The sequence below is a fragment of the Alligator sinensis genome, unplaced genomic scaffold (assembly GCF_000455745.1).
Source record: "Alligator sinensis unplaced genomic scaffold, ASM45574v1 scaffold12_1, whole genome shotgun sequence".
Classification (NCBI taxonomy): domain Eukaryota; kingdom Metazoa; phylum Chordata; order Crocodylia; family Alligatoridae; genus Alligator; species Alligator sinensis.
This window is the reverse complement of record NW_005841973.1, coordinates 1,686,248-1,713,575: the sequence shown is the minus strand read 5'-3', so window position 1 is coordinate 1,713,575 and position 27,328 is coordinate 1,686,248. Positions and strand designations below refer to the sequence as shown.

General features: G+C 52.1%; 1 protein-coding gene across 1 annotated transcript in view; it reads left to right on the top strand.

The window, feature by feature from the left end:
* Window positions 1-20,376, top strand: part of GFRA4 (GDNF family receptor alpha 4) — a 42,116-nt gene extending 21,740 nt beyond the window's left edge. Inside the window, exons 4-8 of the mRNA XM_025200698.1 lie at window positions 666-1,011; window positions 8,366-8,475; window positions 8,883-9,017; window positions 11,478-11,635; window positions 16,190-20,376. Coding sequence (XP_025056483.1) covers window positions 666-1,011; window positions 8,366-8,475; window positions 8,883-9,017; window positions 11,478-11,635; window positions 16,190-16,333 — 893 coding nt within the window. The 3' untranslated portion in view covers window positions 16,334-20,376. The remainder of the gene's footprint in view (window positions 1-665; window positions 1,012-8,365; window positions 8,476-8,882; window positions 9,018-11,477; window positions 11,636-16,189) is intronic.
* Window positions 20,377-27,328: the final 6,952 nt, after the last annotated feature.

The following is a 27,328-nucleotide window of genomic DNA, read 5'->3' as shown; positions in this document are numbered from 1 at the left end:
GTACAACCCCCTCAGTGCAACCCTCTTCCACCCATCTGGGGTAGAAATCCTCACTGGTTCAGAGGTGCTGCAGGCCCCCTGCTCACTTTCCCCATCTCTCTAGCTATTGTGTGGAGCAAGCAGGCTGGATCCAACCTGCATCTACCTCCCTCCATCCATGACCAGTCCAAGACACTTTAGAAGAAGGTCCAAGAAACTGGCCACCGTGTCGCTGTGTTTGGCAGGGGCAGGTGGGCAGAGCATGCTGGTGCACGTGGTAGCCACATCCTTGCAGGGCTCCTACGGCTGTTTCTGGTGCATAATCCTGCTGACATCGCCGGTGGGTATTGCCAGGAAATGTTGCACCCTTAGGCAGGGCTGAGCAAGCAGGAGAAAACCTGGGAAGGAGGCCAGAGGAAGAAGGTCCTAGCAGGTCAGGAGGACCCAGTGAGGACTAGGGAGAGGGTAGCCAACAGACCTAGGCAGTGCCCAGAAACTCTCCCTCCATCCCTTCTCCAAATGGCTGGGGAGGGACACTTAGAAGTTAGCTGGTTTCCTCATCGCTTCACATGGGATCACTTCTGAACCCCAGCACCAATCCCAGCCCGTCTGTTGGGGCAGTCCAGCCAGGGCCAGCCCTGCCATGAAGTGATGCTCTGCCTCCTCGGTGTCTCCTGGTGCTGCAGGTTCGGAGAACGAGGTGACCCAGGTGAACCGCTGCCTGGACGCCGCCAAAGCCTGCAACGTGGACGAGATGTGCCAGCGGCTGCGGACGGAGTACGTCTCCTTCTGCATCCGGCGCGTGGCCCGGGCCGACACCTGCAACCGCTCCAAGTGCCACAAGGCCCTGCGCAAGTTCTTCGACCGCGTGCCCCCCGAGTACACCCACGAGCTGCTCTTCTGCCCCTGCGAGGACACAGCTTGTGCTGAGCGCCGGCGCCAAACCATCGTCCCTGCCTGCTCCTACGAGGCCAAGGAGAAGCCCAACTGCCTGGCCCCTCTGGATGCTTGCCAGGAAAACTACGTCTGCAGGTAACACTCGTGTGACCCCATGGGATGCAGGGGCCACTTCACCCCTTGATGGGCCTAATCCAACCCAGGGGTGCCTGAAGGGTGCCTGCCTATTGCCCCCAGTGGGCTGCGGACCAGGCCCCGTGGTGCAGTGGATACAGCAAAGAGCTGTCTAGGGGCAGCCTGGGAGGTGCCAGCTGCAGGTTCTTGGGGCAACCTCCTTGGTTTCCTTAGGCTTCGATTATGGGCTGGAAAAGTAGGTGAGAAAACTAACAGGAGGGCTTGTTAAAAGCATCTATTGGCCAGAGCAATTTGCAAACACTATTTAGGGCACTGACTAGGGTCAGCGTTAGGGGCTTGGGAAACTTTAATGGGAATGGGCGTTTTACTGTGCAGGGGTGAACTGAGCACAAAGAGCTCAAGCTTTTATCTGAGGTCACACGGGGAACCAGGGAGCAGCACCTGGTTCTCCCAAAGTCTTACCATGAGCTGCTCCCTGTAAGAAGGATTAGAAGTAGGAGCTACATTGGAAACCAGGGTCTGCTCTGCCTCTGAGATGCAGGGTCCACGCAACACCCAGTACTGGAAAAGGAGGGGTCCCTAAGGAAGTCAGCCAGAGCACAGGAGCAGTGGGTTAGGATCATCAAAAATAAGGGCTGGAAGGGCCTTCAGGAGGTCACATCTAGTCCAACCCCCTGCTCCAAGCAGGACCAGCCCCAGCTACATCATCCCAGACAAGGCTTTGTCTACCCGGGTTGTAAACACCTCCAAGGATGGAGACTGTGCCACCTCTGGGGAGCCTGTTCCAGTGTTTTCCTACCCTTCACATGATAAAGTTTTTCCTAATATCCACCCTCAACTTCCCTTGCTGCAGCTTGAGCCCATTGCTCCTTCTGTCATCTGCCCCCACTGAGACCAGCCCAGCTCCATCCTCTTTGCAGCCCCCCTGCAGGGAGGTGAAGGCTGCTATTTAATCCCCCTCGGTCTTCTCTTCTCCAGACTAAATCAGCCCAGTTCCCTCAGCCTCGCCTCACCAGTCCTGTCCCCCAGCCCCCAACCATTTTTGTTGCCCTCTGCTGGACTCTCTCCAACTTGTCCGCATCCTTTCTGTAGTGGGGGCCCAAAACTGGACACAGGACTCCAGATGTGGCCTCCCCAGTGGAGAATAGAGGGGAAGAATCACTGCCCTCGATCTGCTGGCAACGCTCCTACCAATGCAGGGTTGCAGGCATAGATTTTAGGGCTGTGTGAAATTTCGGCAGCTGTTTTGTTTTGTTTTGGACTCGGACATTTCAACGGTCAAAACACCGAATCCGAAATGAAATGCAGAGCTCCGAAACAGCTCTGAAATGAAACAGGCCATCCAAAACATTTCAGAAATTTTCTGAAACGATTTGGATGTTTCCAAAACATTTTGGAGGCGGGCTTGCAGGGAAAAGGGAGGAGGAGAAGGGGAGGAAGGACTGCTTTGATATTGATATCTGGAGCTAGTGGCCAGTGACAACCATCTGTCCCTGAGGTCCCTTCCAATCCCAAGGCTGGGGAATCAAACCGGGAGCTGGGGAATTGAACTGGAGGCATGTTCAGGTCCCTGAACATTCCTCCAGGATCCGGTTCAATTCCCCAGCTCCCCAATGCTGCCACCAGCTCTTCCTGGGGGGCATGGACCCCCAGATGATGTGGGATAACAGCAGGCTGCTGCTACCAGCTGGGGATGGCAATGGCTCTAGGCTATTTCCCCAACCGGCAGCAGCAGCCTGCTGAAACCTCACGCACATCTGGGGCCATGCCCCCCGGGAAGAGCTGGGGGAATGATCAGAGAGCTCCAATCGCTGTTGCCAGAACTGGTGAGTGTGGGGCTTTTTTTTTAAGCTCTGCACTCACCAGATGCAGAGCATGGGGATGACAGCATGCTGCCAGCTGGGGCCAGCACCAGCACCCAAGTCTACCCGGAGCAACCTGCGCCAAGCACCAGGAAGAACCCAGTGCTGGTGCTGGCCCAAACCAGCAGTGGCAGACTGCTGTCATCCCGCATGCAGATCTGAGGGCCTGCACCCCCGGGAGGGCTGCGGAGCTGTGCCAGACTCCTCCTGGGGGGAGCAGCCCCCAGATCTATCCTGCATCTGTCTCCTTGAAACTTGGCAGGCTTCATGGCCTTAGAAGGGGCTACCATCTCTGCAAGTTTCATCCAAATCAGGCAAGAAATGACAAAGTTTTAGGCAGTTTTGTGATTCCCATTATAGCCTAAGGCTGAAACACGGTTGAAATTTTGAAACAGCTCCGAAACAGTTTTGGCCAAAATGAAATGGAACAGTGATTCAAAACACCAAAATGAATCACTGTCCCTCCAAAATGCTGAATCTGAAATAAACCAAAACACAGCTGTTTCGGACAGCCCTACGAAACACCGAAATGAAACACCGAAGTGAAACACCGTCCCTCTGAAACGCCCAATCTGAAACCACACACAGCCCTAATAGATATCCAGGCCCCTCTTTCCTCAAAACAGCATCAGTGAGGGATGTGGCAGTCAGCCCTTAATGTCAGTCACAATGCTCCATAAATGCAGTAAAACCAGGTTTCTCCCTGCTCCCCTGCCCTCAAGAAATGCCCTTTGGCTGATCATCCGTGTCAGGAGATGACTGTGTCTCCAGTCACCTGTTCACAGGGCCACCTGCTAAGGGAAATCAAAGCAGTTGCCCATGAACAGTCCTTGTGGATGCTGACTTGAGGAACAGGGAGTGACTGCCTGAGGCAGGGCTGTATGTGCACGTGCGTGAGCACGAGAGGGATTTTCTCTGGAGCAAAACTTATTCTGTAGCCACCAATGCCTTTAGAGTGGGGAGTTTCTTTATTCATCACTTTGGTCTCTTCCCTACAGAAATCCCAGTTCAAATCCACCAAGGAAACTGCCCATTCACAGCAAATGTGAGGGGTGCCAGCTTCTTTAGCCCTGCTCCAAGATGCCCTCCACAGGTCCTGGTCTGGGCTGCTGCGGTGGGTACATTTGTGAGCGCACGGAGGGGTGCAGGGCACCCCGTGCTTTTTCATGGTGTGGAGCACGTCTTCAGAGACCACGTCTTGTGCGCTGATGGCTGTTCAGGTGCTGCTGGCGTGTTGTCAGCTCTCACCATGTTATGGCCATTGGCAAGCAAGCTTCTTTGGGTAGATGTGCTATCTTTTATTAGACCAACGGAGCAGTTGGAAAAAAGTTCTTTGCAAGCTTTTGGAAGGGCGCTTGGGCGCAAAAGCTTGAAAAGAACTTTTTTTTTCCAACTACCCAGTTGGTCTAATAAAAGAGATCATATCTACCCAAAGAAGCTTGCCTGCACCCACAGCGGCTACAACCCCAAACCCTGCAATGCTGTGCACTTGGTGAGGATTTCTTTTAGGATGGGCTGTGAAGCGATGAGCAGAGTGGTAGGGTGAGGCCAAAGGAAAGCCATCCGGATGGTGATGGAAGAGATGGTGAAGCCGAGGTGGACATAGGGAAACGTGTACTTTGGAAGCAGGGGGTTTGTGGGGACTTAATGAGTGATACAGGCCTCAGTTACCACCTAAGGAAATGCATACGCTGTTTTGCACACATCTCACCGCTCACCTGGGCTACTAATTAGATTTTTGCAAAAAATAAAGGTTCTTGAAAAAAAGTCCTCATTCAGCTCACTCGTGGCAGTACTCCAGATGTGGCCTCCCAAGTACCCAATAGAGGGGAAGAATCACTAAATCTGCTGGCTGTGCTGCTACCAATCAGAACCAATTCAAACGCAACATCTGTTTTTACCCCTTCTAATGACCTTTGAGGATCCACATGAGTGATTTGCTCAAGGTCAAATCAGGTCAGTGGCAGAGCAGGGAGTTGTCCCTACATCCCCTACAATAACCACTTAGCCCAGGCCAGGCCTGCCTCTCAGCTGCTGCAGGGACCACAGCTCTCATGTGTTGTCCGGCTCAGTCTCAGTGGCTCAGCCCAGCACTGGATGCTGCAGGAAGCAACTTGTAAATTGGATCATACCGTCTCACTGTGTATTAGGCCCCAAACTGTGTCTGGTTTTGGGCTCCCCTCCACAGAAAGGATGTCAAACAAATTAGAGAGAGCCCCGTGGAGGGCAATGAAAATGGTTGGGGGCTGGGGCATCTGACTTGTGAGGAGAGGCGGAGGGAACGGGGCTGATTTAGTCTGCAGAAGAGAAGACCGAGGGGGATTGAATAGCAGCCTTCACCTCCCTGCAGGGAGGTTGCAAAGAAGATGGAGTTGGGCTGTTCTCAGTGGGGGCAGATGGCAGAAGGAGCAATGGGCTCAAGCTGCAGCAAGGGAAGTTGAGGTTGGATATTAGGGAAAACTTTCTCCCTAGGAGGGTGGTGAAGCACTGGAACAGGCTCCCCAGAGAGGTGGTGCAGTCTCCATCCTTGGAGGTGTTGAAGACCCAGGTAGACAAAGCCTTGGCTGGGATGATGCAGTTAGGGCTTATCCTGCTCTGAGCAGGTGGTTGGACTAGATGTGACCTCCTATAGACCCTTCCAACCCTCATTTTCTATGATTTTATGATCCAAGTCAAGCCCTGGAAGAGGCATAGCACTTTATACATGTATCTAGTCCCTGAAATAAATGGCAATTAACTAAAAGTAGCTGCTCTTGCTCTGGGAGAAGTGTTATATTGAATATTTCACAGGTACTCGAAGCGGGACAATGGGCTTGTATGCCTGTAGGATTTCTTGGTTCAAGTTCGGGGGCAGGAAGCTGACATCTGTTTTTCCCTAAAGTGTAAGTAACTGCAGGGAGCTGAAGGGTAGTTGCCTGTCAAACGGAGGTACTGGCCCTGCTCTGCCTCTGCATGGCGTTGGGAGGACAGATACATTACTGATTGTGAGGAACCACCCTGCAAGCAACAGGGCTCCAGCAAGGAGCGTGATGGAGAACATGGCCGTATTGTGGGGTTGCCTGTGGTGCTCTCAGGTGGTCTGAGCACTTCTGATCGGAAACAGGAAGGAGAGTTGCAACGTGGGACGATCTCTAATGGGAGGCAGCCTCCATGCTGGAGGTGTCTGAGAGGACAGGGGGGTGGGGCTATCTCTGAGGATAAAAGTATCCTGTCTGTAATGATAAAAGTCATCATTTAGAGACGCTTGCTAATTTAAAAGTGTTGGGAGTCGGGAGATGGTCCCTCAGGTAATAGCTGTTAGAGACAAACTAAGGGATTGCAAAGGTTGCCTACTGCTCCACAATAAAGTTCACTGCTGTTAGTTCTTCTCATTCATACAGGCCTGTGTTTATTGAACACAGTGATCACAATGCTATCCAAAGCAGCAAGGAGATTTCATAGACTTCCTAGCCATTAGGGCTGGAAGGGAACTCGCGAGATCATCGTGTCCAGCCCCCCGGCCCCATAACACATCTGCTTTTGGTTGCTCATTGAGCCAGCTTTGAGGTCAGGGGCACAGAAGCCCTCTTAGCCCTGCCTACCCCATGGCCTGGTGGACAGGACACTTTGCCAGGATGTAAATATGGGTTCAAATCCACACTGCATGACCAATGCCAAGAACCTGAGTCTCCCATTCCACAAATGGCCACTTCGTGGGTACAGTCCAGTGTGATGGCCCAACCTTGCATGCCAGAAATGGCCACGTGGCTAGATTTCCAGACCCATGAGGAGCTCCATGGGCCAGATAAGATGGTCCCATGGGCAGCAGGTTAAATACCTCTGGGCTAAGTGGTAGAAGGGCCCCTGTCATCCTCTTCTCAGCACCAAACAGTTGCTACACATGCTTTTTCTGAGACTAAATCCTGTGGATGTGAACAGAATTTAGACACTTCCTGAGACATATTAGGATCAAAGGAGCATAAGTGAAGGTAGATGCCTCCATAGACTTCTTGTGAGCATTTTCAGAAAGCCAAAATAGAGACATGTAAGGAACGGAGACATCCCAGCAGCTTTGTGGCTCTTGAATAGGGCATGTTAGGAGGGCATGGACTTAGACCCCTAGCCCCCCCTCCCCTAATTCCTTCTAGGGTGGGACAGGATCCTCTTCTCCGTACAGATCCTGTTGAAAGCAGGCTTGCTGGTACCACAACACACGCATCCAATCAACCAAACATACAAGACCCTGGCTTGCAAATGGCCTGCGGCAGAGACCACTTTTACAGGCAAAGGGGCTTCCAAGCCTTGCTTTTAGCATCAGGCATGCCCATAAAACAAGCAACTAATTATAGTCATAGATGGTTATAAATCTGCCATCAGCGTGGAGATGAGCATGGACTTTGGAGTAAATATGGGGACCCTGTTGATTTGGTGTTGTCCTTCTGTGACACACACAGCTCTTAGTCTGCACACATTACTCTGCACTCTTCTTGGAAGCCTTTCTGCATTATCATCATCATTATCACCATAGCAACCACGAGCCCCAGTTATGGACCAGGGCCTCAGTTGTCTGTGATGGGTACCACATGTTGCAGAAGAGACATCCACGCTCCTTGAAATAAGAACTCTTTGAAAAAAGAACATTTGTTCTCCCTTGCTTTTGTTGTTACCTTTAATCTAAAACAGGTGTTATCTAGACTGGCAGCATACGGCTGCGCTGTGTGGGTGAGAGAAACATCACAGATTGTTGCTTTTCCATTAATACTGCTGGCCTTCTTCCAAGCAAATTGCGGATTTGGGGGCCTTGCTGATTGGAGGCCCATTAGAGGAATAATTGACTACGTGATGTTTAAAGTATTTTCTCAGTGTAATCGGTTTACCGTATACCAGAGGCACCAGTCCTTGAACAGAGGTGGACACAAATAGCACTCAATCTCGTCATTCTACAGTCTACGCTCTAAAAACCAATGCCTCATCTACTGGGAGGTATCCAGGTTGTAGCTGCATTGGTCCAGTGGCAAAAGCAATCAGGACTCATGGTAGAGGCGATATCTTTTATTAGATCCACTAGATTTTTGCAAAAATTAAAGACTTCTTTTGCAAAAATCTATCACCTCTACCATGAGCCCTGATTGCTTCATCCACTGGGTGGCAGTTCTGCCCCCAGGAATGGACTCGGTTGAGCAAAGAACAAATTTCCTTGCTATTTGCAACAGCCCCTTGCTAAAGAATGAGCGTCACAAAATTAAGAAGAAAATGCAGTAATTCCTCAAGACTGCCTGCTACGGTTGTACATTTGCACATAACAGCGCCGCTTAATGACTCAGAGAATAATCATACTAAAAACCTGCCTTGATCTGCTGGGGGCAAGAGCGTGCCTAGGTCAGGAGCTGTTCCATGGAAGAATGCATACGTGCATGAATAAGCTCATGAGTGGGTCTGCTGCTATCCGAATGCCGTGAATGCAGCCGGCCAAGTAGCAGTGATGCTTTTTTTTTGTTGTCTGTCTCATGCAGATCCCGATATGCAGAGTTCCAGTTTAATTGCCAGCCGTCCCTGCAGTCTGCCACTGGCTGCCGGAAGGAGAACTACGCTGCGTGTCTGCTGGCGTACACGGGAATCATAGGTAGGAGGCTGCGCCCTTTGGCCCTGCCAGCCCCGGGGAGCTCATGAGCAAGCCCACCTCCCTGCTGCCTCTTGCCCTGTCCCGGGCAGTGCAGTGCCTGGTCGTGAAGATGCACGAGACAAGAATCCAACTTGCTCTGCCATGCTGGCTCTGCCGGGTTAACCTCGGTGGAAAGGCAGCGAGAGGTGGTGCTGGGTGCATCCACTGAGCGGCATGTTGCTGGTGTGGAAAGACGGGACCACCATGATGGCACTTCCTGGTGGGTGAACGACCAAGCCGTGAAAGAGCTAATTGCAGCCACGTTGCATTGGCTCTCCTGGTCCGTTCTAGGCGAAGGGGCCCCACTAGGTCCCGAGGAGATGGGCTGGGGGCTGAGAGCAGTGACCCCACTCCCTCCTCCCTGGCAGGCAGCCCCATCACGCCCAACTACATCGACAACTCGACCTCCAGCATTGCGCCCTGGTGCACCTGCAACGCCAGCGGGAACCGGCAGGAAGAGTGCGAGAGCTTCCTGCACCTCTTCACTGACAACCTCTGTCTCCGTAAGTCCCCGCTGCAAGGGCAGCTCCTCTGTATGGCTGGTGGGGGGGACTTTGGGACCTCTCACCCCGGCACTGGGGAACGTGTCTGCAAAGGACCCAGTGCAACCACCGCTTGCCCCTGCCAGGCGGGACTAGCTTTGCCTGTCCATCCTGCCCCTTCCAGAGCCAGAGATGTTGCACGTGATACCAGCCAGACAATCCCATTATCCCTCCCAGTGAAATTACAGCAGCCCCAGGGTAGAAAGGGGGCAGCCGTGAGACGCCCAGGCTGGGCAGGCCAGCATTTGACCCTGCTTAGTATTGCAATAGGACCCGGAGCAAAGATCGGACACCTGCTGCTCTGGCCCATAGCAAGAGACAAGCCCTGCCTTGAAGATCTCACAGGCTGAACAGATGGGCCCAAGGGTGAAAAGGGAAGCAGGGGATGGAAACGAAGTGACTCACCTGAGGCCATTGAGCAGGGCAGTGTCAGTGCAGGGATTGGACCCCTGGCTCTGCTGACTCCCAGCCCCGTGCCCCTGGCTCAGGTGAGGTGACTTGCAAGTTAGCCCTATGAATGCCAAGCGAAGCACAGTGGGCTCGTCCCCTCGCACAATGAGGCCTTGGCCCGAGCTCTGCCTGCTGTACGACCACATAAAATACCCGCCTGGGGCCTCTGAGAAAGGAGAAGGTGACATGTAGGACTAGGCAGCATGAGCTCTGCAAACAGGCTCTGAGTCCCAGAAGAGGTGACAGGAGTCGTGGATGTCTGAATTCATCAATGCCACGAGCTGCCACGTGAGCCATCTAGCGGCTGCCAGCGAGGGCGGGTGGAGACCCTGGCCCCGTCACCCCTGGGAGATCCTGACAAGGGGACATTTCTGCACCAGGAAACTTCTGCACTCCCCGGGGCCTACAACGGGCACTGTCAAGCCGTGGAAGCCGAGCAGCCCTGCATCCCGTATGGTCTGAGCAGGGAGTCACCTCTCACCCAGGTCTTCGCCACTCCTGCCCAGGAATGGGAACCAGGCACAGTCGCTGGGTAACCTGCACCACGGGGCTGCGCCTGCCCTAGCTAAGGCTCCTATGGTGGGGATGCAATTTTGGCACCCCCAGGGCAGGTGTCCCAGGCATCATGCCGCTGCCAGGCCATGACACCACAAGAAGCCTGAGTTCAGTCCTTGCTCTGCAAGCAATGAGCCCCTTGTGATGCCTGCCTGGTGGCTGTGGCTGGGAAATGCCGGGAAGACATGACTGGGCTGGAAGCGAGAAGGGGCTGCCAGGCTGAGCGTGCCCCTGAAGGACCTACCTTTGTGCAAAGCCTCAGCAGCACCCATCATGCCCTGGGGATTGAGGATGCGGCGCCCTGAAGGGTGCATGCTGCAGTGCTCGGTGGGGCCTTCCACTCCTTCCCAGGGCTCCAGGCAGAGAGCATGCAGGGCTGTGCTTCTCTCCCTGGGGAGGTCAGATTGCCACTGTGGTTAAGGTGTCTGGGGTTTGAGACTCCTAACAGCCAATGCAGCTTGGGGTGGGGATACCAGCCCCATTGCTCCCTTAGGGGCCATCTACAACACTGGCATGCTGGACTTGGGTGGCCAGAGACCTGGCATCACTCATGTAGTGTAGCATCACTCATGTAGAGCTGAGCAGGTGCATTGTGCATGCATGAGTGCATTTTGCACACACAGAGCTGAGCGGGTGCATTTTGCATGCACACGTGCATTTTTCACAATTATGTAGAGCTGGGCGGGTGGATTTTGCATGCATGGGTGCATTTTGCACACCCAGAAAGAGCTGAACACGTGCATTTTGCACGCACGGGTGCATTTTGTACACTCGCATAGAGCGGAGCGGGTGCATTTTGCATGCACACGTGTATTTTTGCACACTTGTATAGAGCTGGGTGGGTGCATTTTGCATGCATGGTGCATTTTGCACACTCACATAGAGCTGAATGGGCACATTTTGCTTCAGGGGGAAAGGGCAGAGGGGAATCCAGACTTCCCCCATGACTCTAGGAGTCAGCGCACCCACAGACTTGGCTCTCAAAGATCATGGGGCAGAGGGAGTAGCTCCCAGATTTCCTTGCTCTGCTGCTGGTGCAGGACCAGGCCATTCTGGGGCAGAAAGGGCTCAGTCTTTATGACCTGGAACTCACCTGGCCTTGTGACCCCCCTCCCAAGAAACCCAGATTTGCAGGTGAGGCACAGGGCAGAGAAATGGCTGGCCCATGAAGCTGTACGGCCAGGACTCAACCACCTCTGGGGATCTGACCCTACCTTGATGGTTGGGACATTAGTGGCAGGGAGGGACCCTGCCTTATCTGAGCATAGATATCAGACCACCCTACCTGGCTTGACAGACCCAACTCTGGTACAACTTGAGCAGAACTTTGGGTTAAAAGGAAGCCGGGCCCCCGGGGGGTAACGCTCCCCTTGGGGACACGGCCCTGATCGTGCTTCTTCTGTCTCTCTTGCAAAGAAAATGCCATCCTGGCCTTTGGCAACGGGACGTACCTGAGCGCGGGCCTGGCCCCATCCGTGCCCCCGACGACGCAGATGTACAAGCAGGAGAGGAACGCCAACAGGGCCGGGGCCACCCTCCGAGAGAACATCTTCGAGCAGCTGCAGCCTACCAAGGTAAGGATGCGGCCGAGGGGCTTGCCAACATGGGGAAGGATGGGACTGCACCCTGGCTCATCCCCCTTCCCCATCTCCTCTGCTTAGCCCCATGTCCCTGTCCCCTACAACCCATCTGCTGACCCCACCATCCGTCCCCTGGTCCCTTTTCACACCCGCACTTTTATGAGAACTTACAACAAACCCAACAGTAACCCTCAAGCCACACCGCCCTAGCTCCTGACCGCCCCTCATTGCATTATCGTCTCCTCCTCTTGTTCCTTGTGACAGGGAATCTGTCCCCAGCCATTACATACGGTGCCCAGAGCACCTGCAGCCCTACAGTAAGGGGATGCAATAGGAGCACTCCCTACAGAGGGGAGTCAGGACTCCTGGGTCCTATTCTTGGCCCTCTTGCTGGCTTGCTCTTGGGTAGAGGTGTGGTCCTCTACCTGAGATCACTCAAGTGTACATTAACAACCTTTGCAGCAGCAGGATGTTGGCCATCCTGGATCCCCAGCCTTACCTGTGGCAGGTTCGGGTGTTACGTCTTGTTTTGCGTCAAGGTTGATGGTAGTTTTGCTACGAGGTTAGGCCGTGCATTTGTCTGGGATGGTTTGGACGGGGCTGATCCTGCCTCGGGCAGGGGTTGGACTAGGTCACCTCCCTTCCAGCCTGACTGCATTATGATTTCTATCAAATCATTTAATTGCCCTGTGCCTCAGTTTCCCCACATATAAAACAGAACTGACACACAGTTGTGAGGCTGAGTTAATATTCACTAAACACTCTGATGTCCTCAACTGAAAGGTGCTAGACACAAGCAAATTATTATAATATAGTTTCATAGACATTACAGATTTCATAGACATTAGGCCTGGAAGGGACCCCGTGAGATCATCAGGTCCAGCCTCAAATACAGATCATTATATATTTGAGATATATATATCATTTATATAAAGGATATAGCAATATCCTTTATATAAAAGATATATCAATATCATTTATCTTGTTATTACACATCCTCAGTAGAAAGGCATGAGGTGCCATAACAACATCCTCCTATGAAATTGTCTTTGAATAAAGAGCCATAACCCAGCTTCTTACTGCCATATAACATGGTTAACATTAATTTATCATTAGATGAATAACAATAACCCTGATTTACCATATTTTACAGTCATAAAAATATTGCATAATTATACAAATACAAAAGGACACTGATTTTTTTCTGGACTCTGGGTAGCAGATGCTCCAAGTTAACTGGGTCCAGTGCTGTCTTCTGGGGTTTGGACTGGGCCAGCTGGTATTGCTTGGCTGTTTCAGGCCCAGGGGAGCCATCGTGCAAAGCTTTCGAAGTTGGTTTCCAACCTGTGTTGCTTTGCGAGGTAGTAAGAAGGCACCTCCCTCTGCCTCCAAACACTTCCGTGGCTCGGTGTTGATCCGGCCCTTTCTACCCGCAAGCAAGGGTGAGCAGCGAACACCCCCCACAACTGACCAGGACCCTGGGAGTTGCACCTGGGAGCCAAAGTCAAATCCAAGCCCCCCACCCTGCAACCTCCCACCCTGAACCCTCTAAGGACATGCAAGGGAGCGATGTTGGTCCTGCTTGGAGACCTCATGAGGTCCCCTCCAACCCTCATTTTCTATGAGCCAATGATGCAGGCCGCATCACAGCCACCACCCATTCACTGCTCAGAGTGAATGTCCCGATGCCCATTTCCAGCTCGCGGTGCAACACGTCCAAGCAACGTTAAGAGCTGCTAGGTGCACAAACACAATTCAAAGATAAACCCAGAGATTGAAGCTAGTAGGTTCAGAACATTGTGGGCTGCCGAGGTCTTCGTTACAGGAGAATCACTCTGGTATTTTTCTGTAGTTAAAATACGGGCGAGAACTAAGAGCTGGCATTTTCTGAGGGGAGCCCTTGCATTCAAAAAGCTTGAGAAACACCGAGCTTGGTGGAGAAGGGAAGCCTTTGGCACAACCGTGGAGTGCCAACAACACGCCTTAAATTGCATTGCCGTCCAGCCTCGTCCACCAGACCACCGCAGTGCACGAGGACGAGCAAACCAAGCAGTCCCGTTCATTGCAGCGGTCTGGCGCACCTAATGCTGCTTGGCAAGGTTGCACCCTGGTTGAGGTCCAGAAACATCTAGAAATAGCTTGTTTCTTGCATTCGCCAGCAGCTGCCTTTAGCCAAAGGGACCCAGTCTGAAGACCTCCATGGGTGGCTTTTGGCCTCCAAGCTACATTGCGGGCCTCGCCCTGCACTGACGGCTCCCGAAAAAGGCGTTCGCCTTGGAACGACAACCGATCGCATCCTCTGCTAGTTGTGGGAGGCATCGACTCTGCAGCCCTGGCTCATGTTCCCAGGGAAAAGCAAACTCGCCTGTGCCTGGGGTTAAGCATGTAGTGCATAAGCTAGAGGATAGCACTTGGATCAAAGCTATTGGGGTGAACAAAATAAACACAAGCCCAAAGCTTCCTCCACCCAGCTGGAATTGCAATCTTTCATTAAGGCAGCTGGGCCCCATCTGCACTCCCAGCTTCCCTCAGGGGCTTGGAGATACTCCAGGAATATTGTCCTCCGGTTATCACTGGCTTTACTACAACAAGCAATCCCCAGGAGGTATCCAGCCCAGTGGTGTGGGCTGGAGCTGGATGGATCGCTCTGGAGGGGCTCCAAACCATGAAGAGCTTCTAAAGAAAGGCCGTGAGGTTCACCAGTCAGCAAGCCTCCAAAACAGGTCCCAAAGCACAGATCCAACTCTCTCCCTTCATCCTGTTGTTGGAGCCCATCCAGGCATTCATGAGTTTATCCACTCAACGCTCCCCCTGATGGTAGCTTGGTTTTCATTTCACCCTTGCACATTGAAAGAACAAGAGCCAGCTTGCATAAATATTTAGGTACCTCACCTCTCAGTGACACCAGGGGGAATTAGGTACCTAAATCCCTCCGCAAGTCTGGCCCCGAGGGACTTGCCCGAAGTTGCATAGAGAATCCGTGGCAGAACCAGGAGCTAAGCCCAGATGCATTGCAGTCCAGGTCAGCAGGGGGATTAGAGGCTGTGTAGACGTACCCGAGCTAGCTCAGGTGCCAATAACAGAGTGGGCCTGGCAGCACAGGGTTCAGTGCAGGCTGCCAAACTGGCCTGGGAGCCTGGGTGAACAGGCAGCAAGGGCAAGCTGAGCACTGGGCAGAGCTTAATCCTGTTACCCACCATGACCGAGCACCCAACCGTAGCAGTGCAGACATACCATCCATTTCTGTACTGCAGTGCAACCCCGCTCCTTGACTACATGGTCATGCTAGGGCAGGGACCGGAGTGTCGAGTAAGCTATTTAGCTTTGTAGCATCCTAAGGTTTGACGTAGAGGGGAGACAATTATGGTATCTGACCTCTGATCGTTGTTGGAGGCTGTTCACCTCAGTAGATTTGCCTGCTTATGGTAGCCCCGGGATGTGATTCTTGCTTAAAAAGCAACACAGATGCCTTGTTCCTCGAACCAGAGATCTCAGAGCACCTCAGAAAGCTCGGCATTGTTGTCCCGACTCCGCAGGTGCAGAAACTGAAGTGCACGTAGCATCATAGAAGAGTAGGGGTGGAAGGGACCTGGAGAAACCACGTGGCCCAGACCCCTGCTCAAAGCAAGACACCTCTGTGCCATCCGTCCCATACATGTACTTGTCCAAACTGTTCTTAAAACAGTTGCAAGGCACGTGGCCCAAAGATACGAGGAAGACACTAACCTGCCACAAGTAAAGCAGGGGGACACGGGTACTATCAAGGTGGGGAAGTGATTGGCCAAGATCAGTGGCAAGGCTGGCAATAGAAGCCAGCCTTCCAGAGCCCCTCTCTGGCGCCTCATCCCCTGGGTCACAGGACCACACTAAGGGAACCAATTCCCTTTGCACCTTGGTATGGATCAACAGCTACTGCTGCCTTCAGCTGAGTTGCATTGAGATCAGAATCAGGACCAGTGATTTCTTGAAGGCTTCGGTTCATAAAGTCCATTCGGCATTAGAGTCCCAGGGTCGGGAGGGACTCCCAGGGTCATTCAGTCTGGTAGGGGCCAACCTTTTTGGCAGGGCTGCCACAAATTAGCCCTGCAGCCTCCCCGAATGCCACTCCGGTCCCTTTTCCCTGTCCAACTGGTCACTCTGCTTTCTGCTCCTTGCCCGATCTGCTGCTATGCTTCCTGCCCTATCTGTCCCCTCTCCATTCTGCCTTATGCTGCACTGTACCATGTCTGGCTTGCCTGCTGTGGGTTGGCCACCCCTGATCTACTCCACCGCCTGCACAGATGGCTTTGCCATGTCCTCAACCATCCCAGACATGTGTCATTCCAGCCTCTGCCTCCAAACCTCCAAGGAAGGAGATTCTGCAACCTCCCTGGGCACCATTGCTCTGGGAGCAAGGAGGTTTTGCGCCTCTCTTTGTCTCAAGATGCAGTTGAACGCAACGTGCTTAAAGGCCCAGCCAAATGAGGCACCCCGCTCCTCTTTCACTTTCCAGGAGGAGGGAACATGAAGGCAGGTTCACCATCGTCATCCCTTCTTTTCTCTTTGCAGGTGTCTGGTAACGAGAAGCTCCAGCGGGAAACCACTCGGCGAACATCCGCGACCTCCAGCTCAGCAGACCCCAACCGTGCCGCGGGGGCCTGGCGGATGTGGGTTTCCCTGGGGATCGCCACGCCACTCCTGCTTTTCATGTGAAACAGAGCGAACACACGCCCGGCGGTGACTCTGTTCCTGTCTGATTCTTTAAGCAAAATGACTCTCGGGGGAGGGCACGGGGGCAGGCGGAAATCCCCTCCTCGCCCCTCCAATCTCTTTTATTTTATAAGGACCGAAGTCGTCTCACCAGCTCCTTCCTCTCCTTTCCACTTCTTGGTTCAGCTCCTGTCTCTTCAGCTCTCTGTAGCATGTTCATGTGGGTTCAAAGCCATGGACAAGTCACTTGGAAGATCCCAACAAGAGGAACGAGGAATCCAGAGGAAACGGGCACATCCAAACTGGGCAGCAGACACCTGATGGATGACCTATCCAGAACACCGTATGGACGTTTCGGCTGGCCAGGCAGGCTGCCAGGGGTGGATGGGGGATCTCTCTCAACCGGGCACAATTCTTCAAAACCTTTCTACAGAGTGGCCTAAGCTGCAACAGATTCACAGCTGGTTCAACCGGAGGAAATCACCTTGTGTTATCTACAAAGAGGTTGGCTTTGCTCATCAAGGATACAGGTGGACACTTCGGAGGGAAGAACGAGAGCTGTGCTCCCCACAGAAACTGCCTGTGGTTTTTTTTCTAAATGTGTGAAACCATATCATGTCGTTGGCATGTCACTCCAGGCTGCAGCGGGTCCCGTTCTTGTCAGCAACCACGTTCACATATTAACGGTCTTCAGGAAGAAGCACGCGTGTTGCTTTCCATTTCCCGCTGGCTTCGACTCTTTATATTAGCACCCCGCTCTCGGCCCCTGACGTCCCTCACTGGTAGTCGGGGTAGTTTTTTTGGTCACATCCAAGTATGCAGTGAGACTATAATGCTTTCCCCCTTCACAGCTAGTTTTTTTATGAGCTCTTTCTACATCTGAGCCCGTAGGGCAGGAATTGATGTTGTGGACCATGACTCCTACTCGCAGGTTCTGCGCAAATGTTTTCTGGAGACGCACGAGATGGTCTCTTGGAATTTCCTTAGTCACAGAAACAAGAGATGGGCTAGAAAGGTTCAACTGATACCAGCAACCACCTAAAAAAACCCCCCTCAAAAACACTGGGCTGCTCAAAAACCCAGCTGACATGAAAATATGTACATGCTAAATATATCGTAGACAGGGGTGACCCCCAAGTCCCCTCATTAGAGAGTTAATTAACTAAATATACATCATGCCATTAGGTAGAAGTTAGCTGATTCCCTTCAGAGCCTAAATCATGCTCTGAAATATTGGAGGTCAAGAGGAAATTTTCCTGAACTTGCCTACGGCAGGATTTATCATACCTTCTTCAGTTTATTGCACCTTCTGGGTGCTGGCTATGGGCAGAGATGAGCAAGGGAAGAGTATTCATACAGGGCCTGGATTGAGCTGTCTTGTGCCACTCTCCCCTGCCAGCTGCCAGCATCCAGAGGCCTAGGAAAGCCTAATGTGGAGGTTTTACCTAGCAAATATGTTTAATACCCACTGATGGGTCTATCCAGAACCTCATGATCTGAAACCAGCCAAAACATTTGCATTAATAAATACGCTGCCCTCTTCTCCCATCCTCCAACATAAACAGATTGCTGTGTCCAGTTGTTCAGTTTTAAAGGACAATTGCAATCAGACCGAAGCATTCCCCAGCACTTGATCCATCTAAGGCATGACTCATGGATGCCCGCTGTACAGCCAAGTCCTGGTGTCCAGCCTGCTTGGCCAAAGCCCTACTGGGATCCCCGCTCCCATGTGCCCCTTGGGATAATCCAAGACCATGAGATTACTGAAGACTCAGACACCACCATAAAAACAGGGTTTGGGTCCCAGAAGCAGCCAGTCTACCAACACCAGAGCCCACTCGGAGAGTTTTCCGGGGCGTTTCCTCAGCAATGAGGGTAACCAGCATGTAGTGGTTTGCGAGAAGATTTGAGAGCATCTTGGTTTCTGCGAGTCCTCTCAAAGTGCATTGAGCCCAATGGCCGATATCTGTGCCAGGCAAAGCAGCAAGTCACCCAGGACGCAGCGGATAGAGGGTTTGCATGCTTGACTACGTGATATCCTAACGTGGGGACCCATCTCTCCCAAATGAATCCCTGCTTTGTGAGCTGTCTACAAAGGACGCTGCCATTCCTTACCTTGAAATAGCAATGGCTGTTTCCTCCCATAAAGGTCTCTGCCTGTTGCTCTGTCTGACTCTGAGATAGGCCCCTGGGTTGTGTACTGGGTTATAATTTTCATTAAAAGGTAGCCCTCTTATAGGCATTTGCCCCACTGCCAGGTACATATTGCTGGAGAGGCTGAAGTGCTACCTTGCCACGTCCCTCACTAATTGCTATATTCTGAATAAGTGGACGTTTCTACCCAAGGTTGTCAGAAAATTCACAGCCCCTGTCCCCCAGCATCAGCATCCCATAAAAACCCAGGTTCAGAGAATTTTGTTCACTAGGTTCTTTGCAGGTTGGATACTCAGCCGAGGTGAGGGACCACTGGCCCAGTTGAGGTTGAGGACCCAGATCCAGCTGCTCTGTAGACCTCCTCTTAACACCTTGTTGAGCGGATGAGGTGCACAAAGAGCCTTCCCATACTCCAAAAAAATTGCAAATGGACACTGGGCAGCTGTTACTTCAAAGCCAGGTCTTTTCAAACAAGCTCACAAGGTCTGATGAGTCACGTCTTAGCCCCAGCAGGTGTTGGCATGAGCCAAAAGTTCCCTACTTTTGTTGAAGCAAAATATGCCGCCTTTGGCCCAACTGCGTCCTCCTGGGAAGTTCTCCAACACACTTCAACCGAGTCAGAAAGTGCCCCTCTGGTTTTCTTCCCTTCCTCAAACCCTCACAAATGATGGCTTCCAGCATTATATGGGCTGCCCAACAACATGAATGAAGGAGCTGGACGGGGGACCGGTGGTATTTGATGCATGACTGCAATTAGGGAAAGCCGGAGTATTTTGTAAGTAGTAGCGGATGGAATGAGAAGCAATTTCGTGAGGATCCTTGTAACTACCCCACAGCTCTAGGTTATTATTTTATGTTACCAAATTTAAAAAGTTTAAAAAACCCCTCGTAGACTTGAAGCAGCAGCCAGGCTGAAGAAACATTTTGGATGCCGTGTTAGCACAAAGCTTCAACCTCAACCGCTAGGCAGAATAACCCGATTCATAACCTTTTCTTGTCCACCGCTCTGCTCTCTGAATGTAAACGCCCCGTATCTCAAGCCACGAGAAGCAGGGCCAGATTTTCACCGCTCTCGCACTGGTGCAAAATGGATCAGGCTCGCACAAAGGGATTGTTACACAGAAGGAGCAGGGAGCCCCGAGCAGTGGGGTGGGGTGAGAGACGATATTAGTTATCATGCAAAGCAACTACCACGAGAGACAAAAGCAAGATGACGCTTTCCAAGAAAGTTTCGTCTTCCTTCCACCAGATTTTTGAACTCAGCGAAAAATGACAGATGTTGACTTTTATTTTTTAACCAGTCCTGGTGTGCGGCAGACAAACAGGGTGACATTTGCACAAACATTTCCCACCAACATGCAGAGTCTCGGCCCCGCCAACACGTTGCTGTATTGCTCATCTCCCCATGAACCAACAGATTCAAAACAGCTGCCGGCATCATACACGGGTCAAGGGCTCCGGAGAGGGTGGAAACTATTTTTACTTGTTGCTCCCTTGCCCCTTCGACTTTCACAAGCACAAAGAAAAGTACTTTTTAAAATGCAGGATGCTGTGCAGCCACTGGACGGTATTTTCCGATGTGCCATTTCCTGAGCAATTTGAGAGCTCCTGGCAATGTGCGCACCTCTGGAAATGGCGGACACCAATCGCATCCTCTCTCGAACAATTCAAAGCGGCGAGAGAGATGCTGCCGCAAGAAGCTCTCATTGCCACAATAAAACCATCGACGGCCGGGTGACGCTAAGAGGTGGCACACGCGGGCACGCGTGTGCGCGTGCGTAGGGATGGGGAATGAACGGCTGATGTTTGCCTATACTATTGGGATATAACCTGTACTTAAACTAAACTTCTGTAAGCATCAGTATTCAAACATATACATGAATAAAGCACACATGCATTTTCCTGATCCTGCGATCCCACTTGTTTCAATTGGCCGCTAGCTCAGGTAGAGGGTCCCATCTGAAATGACTCCCTTGACCCATTTGGTTTCAGTTGGAAAGATCTCAAAAATTAACTTTGAGGGGAGCTAAGGATGCCGGGTTTTTTGGGTAGACGAGCAGGTCTAATGAGCGCTCAAGCAACAAACCAAACCGGTCCCTGAACTGAAGCGGTTAGCGATCCATTCCCAGGTGATGAAGGGAGGAAGGGTCATTGCAACTATGTGGTCTGGCTTCCTGGGAAGCGATACGGGGAGTTTTCAGGTGCTCTGTGCATTCAGCTTTGTACAAGGAGACTGATGGGTTTCAAGTCCATCGTCTGAACCACTGAGCCACAATGACCACCTTCATGAGTTGCATGGTAGCCTTTTGCAGGGCGTCCCCGCCGAGATCAGCTCAGGGGGACCCTGATGGAGAGGGGAAATGTTTCATGTGATGGTGTTTCTTAAGGCTCAGCCTACTCTGAAAACATATCCGACCCTCCACAAGCCCTCGTACAAATCCTGGCCATCCATAGGGCAGACCGGCATTACTAACCTCGGCATATAGCCAGGGCGCTGAGATGAACCCTCCTCACTGCAAACTGTGGGCATCACTGATGGTTCAGCTTGCTTTTTATGCTTCCCCATAAAATAGAGGCAGAAAAACTGGTTTTTAAGAGGTTTAAAACTGGTTTCCAGTAACAAAGCAGTACAACAGAGGGAAGAGTAGATGTCCCGTGTTGTCGTTGCGGTCCTCCTCGGGGGTTACCGCTGGTTTGCCAATGCTGAAGTCTCGGAGGCTGCAGTGCTGGCAAAAAGTCGCAGACAGGATGATCCCCACACCAATCATGCCTTAAAGAATGACCACAGGCTCAGTTCGGTGGCAAAGTCCAGGTTTATTGTCCTCAAAGCATAGCCCTAATATACTTGTGACCGGATAGATAAGGTGGAAATGCACGTACGCCCAGGACAAGGTATTGACACAACACCGCATAGACTCTCCTAGGCCAATGCAAAGGTCCCATCATTTCTAATTCTCCTTCTGTACAGTGGTCAAAACAAATGACATAGCTTTCATAGACATTAGGGCTGGAAGGGACCCCGTGAGATCATCGGGTCCAGCCCCCTGCCCCAGCAAGATAAACATCCAAGCATTTCTTAAAGGTATCCATATTACATATTACTTTCCAGCCGTATTTTCCTAAATTTCCCATTCCTAATAGTAGCTCACCAAGCCTGCTTTAGTTGCTTTAATGCCTGGAAGTCACCGGGTTGTTAAGGTTTAGTTCCTACTCTGTTGGAAGACCAATGCAGCAACAGTAAACTAGAGAAAACATCAATATAAGGTGGGTATGCAATTGGCTCAATAACCGTAAGGACAAGGTAATTAGAAACAGATCCCCGTCAGGAGGTTTCAAGTGGGGAAAGACGACCGGGGAAAGATGCTGATTGATTGCAGAAGAAGGACGTTCAGTGCTGACGACCGTAGGCTGCGGCACGTTGGGAAGGATAAGTAAATGTGCACGTAGGGAGCGGAAGATACTTGGCTGGGCAGTAGCATTGCTGAAAGGGATTTGGGGGTTTGGTGGATCACCAACTCCACGTGAGTCAACTGCGGGATGCACTCGCATCAGACACAAACGGGATTTTGACCTGCGTCGACAGGAGCGTTCGGTGGAAGATACAGGCGGTGACAATCCCACCCCACTCGGTGCTGGTCAGACCTCATCTGGAGTCGTGTGTGTGGCCCTGGGCTCCACATTTGAAGAGGGATGTGGAAACTGTACACAAAGGCAGGTGGCTTCATTGGATAAGCAACAGTTTTGGGATAGCATGTCCCGCATCTGTGCAGGGGGTTGGACCAGATGGCTTATGAGGTCCCTTCCAACCCTATGAGCCTCCGACTCCAGGAAGCATTGTCTAATTACCAGCTCAGGCCTGAAGATGCCCCCAAGAGCCACTTCCCACAGGATTTACGAGTCCCTCGGAGGCCACGTCTGAGCCCGAGAACAGGGACTAGGCAGAAGAGAGGGCTCCGAGGGGTCCAAAGCATGTGCCCAGCGTCCATGGTCCTGTGCAAATTAGCTTGTGCAAACGTCAGCAGGTCCAGGTGAGGCTGTAAAACTTTCGGTCTGAGACAAGGAGCAATAGGATCCCATAGGAACTCGGTTTGTACAGGCCGTGCCCCCAGCGGACTCTGTGTATGCTCCCCACAGCCAAGCCCTTGATGCCCCAAGGGCATCCTCAGCTCTGGGCTTTCTGGACAGGGCTCCTAGCACTTCCAGGCTGCCTGCTGCAGAAGCCCCTCCATGGGCACGGCCAACTGGGAAGTCGTGCAAGGTTTCCTGTGGCACCACTCCTCATCAACACCGCAGCCTGTAGGCTCTCCAGATCCTGGATCAGGGTAGGTTAGAGGGGGAACCCGTTTCTGCTTCAGGGAAGTCAGGTTCCTCACGTGGGGCTGCCACAAACAAACAGCACCAACCAACCTGGGCAGGTGTTGCACGACTGCAACACACACACACACACACACACACACACACCCGACAGCCCCAAGGCTACACCCAGGGCAAAGTCTGCTCCACGACCTCAGTGGAAACCTTCCCATCATCCCCCAACCAGCAATGCCACAGGTCCTCTGTTGCAACCATACATGCCTCCACCCAGTCCCCGTGCCCTGCATCCCCGTTGTCCCAGGCTGCTGCCTTCCTCATGCATCCTCCAACGGCCTCTAGTCTCGACTTTTTGGACCTCGGATATGCCCAGTGTGTCCCGTGATAGAGGTCATGTGGGTGACCCTGATGGCGGTGCATTGCAATGGGTGGTCACGTACCCACAGAATGGGTTGGGAATGTTTTGTCCTTGGAAAAAGCCAGTTTGCCAAACCCAGAGTATTCAAGGGCTCCTCAAGGAACCACGGGCAGGTCTCTGGGCAGGCTGAGGCTCCTGGTGTCAAGGTGTGCAGGCGTTGGCAGTCCCCTGCCCAGGTCCCAGACTGCCTTCTCCCCTCCCAACCAGGGCTCAGATGCAGATGGGGGTCCTGGAGCTGCCTGGCTCTGTGCTACAAAGCCAAGGGCCTGGAAACCTCGAGGGTGATCAGGGCTTCCCACGTGCCTGCTGAAGAGCTGGAAGCCAGGATGCTATGAAGTCCTGGGTCAACCTGGAGCTCTCATCCTTTAGCAATAAGGGTTTGGATGCCCATGGATGTTGCAAGGCTTCAGAGTTGAGAAGCACGAAAAGCCCCAGCTCAAGCCACGGCTTCCAGACTTACCAACCTCTTGGCTCTGAAGCTTGCGGGGTCCAAGGCCTCCAACTTGGTTTATAGGCTAAGAGCCTACAAGGTTTTTAGGGTGCAAGGCTCTTAGGTTATCAATGGTGCCTGCTATAAAGCCAAAGTCCAAGGAGTCCTTCAACCATAAGCACTAATATTTCTGAAACAAAAGACCTTGGGATTTCCTGGGGGTCCCCAGTTCTCTTCATTAGAGCAGCGTCTCCAACCCCGACCCCCTGGATTCCCCGTGTGCTCCAGGGTGTCTTTGCACAGCTAATCAGAGCAGTTGGCCAAGCACTCCCACTCCCCCAAAACACAGGCACCTTTGCAAAAGGAAACAGTACGGGGACCATGGCACGGAGCGGAGTCATTCGGATTCCCTGAAGTAGGAGGTGGCAAGACCCTTGTACATCTCAAGCGTTTATATTCGTTTTGCAAATCAGCTGGAGCAGCTGTGCATGAGAACAGGGTTTGGTTTGGCCTGTCCTTGGGGTAAGAGATTACTGGGAATGATCGGAGTCAACTTTCCCCATCGCGGCGGGGTGCTTGGAGCCTGGACTGTGCTCCGGGGGGAGCCTCTGCGGCTCGCTCCCGGCGTAGAGAGCCTGGGTTGGCCTGTCGGGGCTGCAGGAAGGAAACCGAAGGGCCGGGTGTTGATAGGTATCACAAAAGGCTCATTCATCATGCTGTGTCTACCCAGCTAATTCTCTCTCCCCAAAGAGTTTATAGCTGACACTTCACCTCCAAACGGTTCCTAGCAACTTGGATTAGCTCAGCGGGCCACGCAGCTGTAACCCTGGACATTTTTGTGGAAATACATATCTGTTTTCTTCTTAAGTTTCTTGTGAAAGGGAACAACAGAGGGAAGTGGGCAACTCCTCACGTGTCTTTGTGGAGAGGAAAGAGAAGTCTCTGGCATTGCATGGCGGCTTCCTCATAGCTCGCAACACACAGACAGCTCCCCAGCCCTAGCCGGCGGATGATGGGAGATGGGACGTGCATCTCATTTCTGGCAATTACCTGCGTCTGTAAAGCCCGTTGTTGGCCCAATGCTGCATGCTACAGTCTGAGATGGGGGGGAAATAATCTTACAGTGAGTTTGACAGGGATCAGGAGGCCTCTGGTATGCTGTGTCCCATTCGGTTTCACTTGTAACCCACATGCCAAACGGGTCTCTGTCTTCCTCTGTTGCAGGATGCGGGACCACCCCAGGGCGTCTCGAGATCCTTTCAAGATGCAGCAGGGTGCCATGCAATGTTAGCACTATTAGGTCCACAAACATGATGCACAAGATAAAGAGGAATGCAATGGGTCAAAAACACTGCTTGGCTGTGGCCTTTCTGAGTTTTTGTAACAAAAGAATGGCTCTATTATTTTTTTTGTAGTAATAAAGCAAGTGACAACTAACAGCTAGCATTTTCTGTAGGTGCCTTAAGTCTACCCAGGGGTGCCTCAAATCTAAAACACTTGAGAACAACTGTTGCACTGGCTGCTTTACGCCAGAGACACGAGTCTGCCAATAGCACACAGATTTATTATATTGCATATACACGAAGAGCCTCCGGACCGAAATAGAGGTATGCAATCTCAGTGTAAACCATGCTTGTTAACTGGAGCCAGTTCATTAGAGCACAGCCTGGGGTGGGCTTTTCATACCTCTTTAGGCTCCTAACCTTGTTTTCCAAGAAAAACCTGCGCCTCCAATAGCTGCCTTGAAATTGACAGCTCCTCGCTGGTTTCATTAGTCAATTACATCAGGCTACAGACAGAGGGGTGAGAGTTTGGCACTTAAGCGGTTTATCACTTATCAGATATGCAGATGAATGAGGTTTCTTGCACTGTTAGTGATAAGCAACACACTGGGACTAGCGTTGTGTTACGTAGTTAAGTGAATGATGCACTTTCCCATCCTACTGGAGGGGGTTGTGATCTCTTACCTGGAACAGAAGCAGCTTGTGATTTCAGGTCTAGGAGCATTGGCTCAGCCCCACCAAGAGGCGTTGGGGGATATAATGCAATATCCAGAAGATCCCTCAAATACTGACTTCATTCATTCTGAAGCACCTTTGTGCTCTTTGATGAACGGCCCCTTATGGGTACAGAGGGTCTAAGGGGACACCCATCCTTTCATTCTGGCCAGTCTGGACATTTCCAGGCTGCTACTGCAGAATCTGGGACCAAAATCACTCAATGGATAAATACATGTGGTCAAAACCGATTGCCTCTGAAGGTCAAGGTTTTGCAGGTCTCCAAAGGTTTCCTTTGAGGGCGCCAGATTCACGACACAGTTAAATGCTGCAGTGATTCAGCGGCCGGGACGTTTGGTACGATAGGCAATGGCCATGCAGCCGAGCAGGGAAGGATTGCAGCACATAGGTATCGCAATGGCATGGGGGGGCTCCTCAATGCAATGGGAGAAGCCCTCCAGAGTCTACCAGCCATTAGGATAGCTCGAGGCACGCCAGCTTCTGCAGCCAACGGCACACACGAGATTACAGCCAGCATTATACCCAAGTGCCTTTGACTCTCCCCATTGACAGCTGGGTGCCTTTTGATACCGTGCCAGTGGGGCTTCCAAATTACACTTTTCGAGCCGTAGACTTCAGGCTCCTGTGCTGCAGGTGGCCCCGGTAATCCTCTACTGAATAGTCCCAGCTGTGTCATCTGGGCCAATGTCCACAGTCCCATGCAGCTGGGATTATCCCATCGCAGGCAGAAGCACTGCCTGCACTACCGCTACCATGATGCAACCATCACCGAGCCTGAAGAAGCCCCATCAGTTACTCCAGTGCCGACAGCGGTGACAGACGTGGTGGGGATGGGTCTGCCTCATTCCACCCCTTCCCCTGAAGATGGGTTCAAGGCCACAGTGGGACTGTATGAGATGAAATAGCACAGGGAAAATGTGTTAAGTAGGTGGCTTGGGGACTGAGAGCCCCATCCTGCTGAGGCCCTTCGCAGCTCCCATCAGCACACCCAGCAGGACTGAACGGAAGTGGAGCTTGTTCCATGATATCTGCATTGCAACCTAGAAACCCTTGCAGCTGCAAGTGCTGAAATGGGCAACGGAGTGAAGCGTGCAATCAAAGCTGATGTTACTTTTATCTGCACAGAAAGGTTTCAGCAGGGGAGGACAGATATTTATAACCATGGGCGAGCGGAAACCTCAACCGCTTTTGTTGTTGCCGCTTAGCTCTCCTTGGTAAACAGAGTCTCACGGGTGGCGGCGGCCGTGGGCGGGAAAGTACCGAATTAGCGACTCATTGTGCTCCCTGGCCGCGGACCAGCGTCGGTGTTTACCTTCATCTCGCCTCATTCAAGCCGCGGTTGATATCAAATAAATGAAGTGGTGATTAAAACTGGCTCGTTCTCAACAGGTCGCCAGCACCATCCAGCATCGCTGCCTTATTGCTTCAAGGGCATGCGGGACAGGAAACATCCTTTTGAAGGTGCAAGTGCACTGGCATTGGATGGGGGATCTAGTCCCACTTCTGCCCTAGATTTCTTGGGCAGGTTGCTTCATTTATCTTGTCTCATGCCCCGACTTATAAAGCAGGGATAATACGTGCATTAGCAAGGGACTCAGTTCTCTGAGAAGCCGTGGTGGAGTCTTGCTTGGCCTTGTCTGGCAGCTGAAGCAAGATGAGTTCAGACT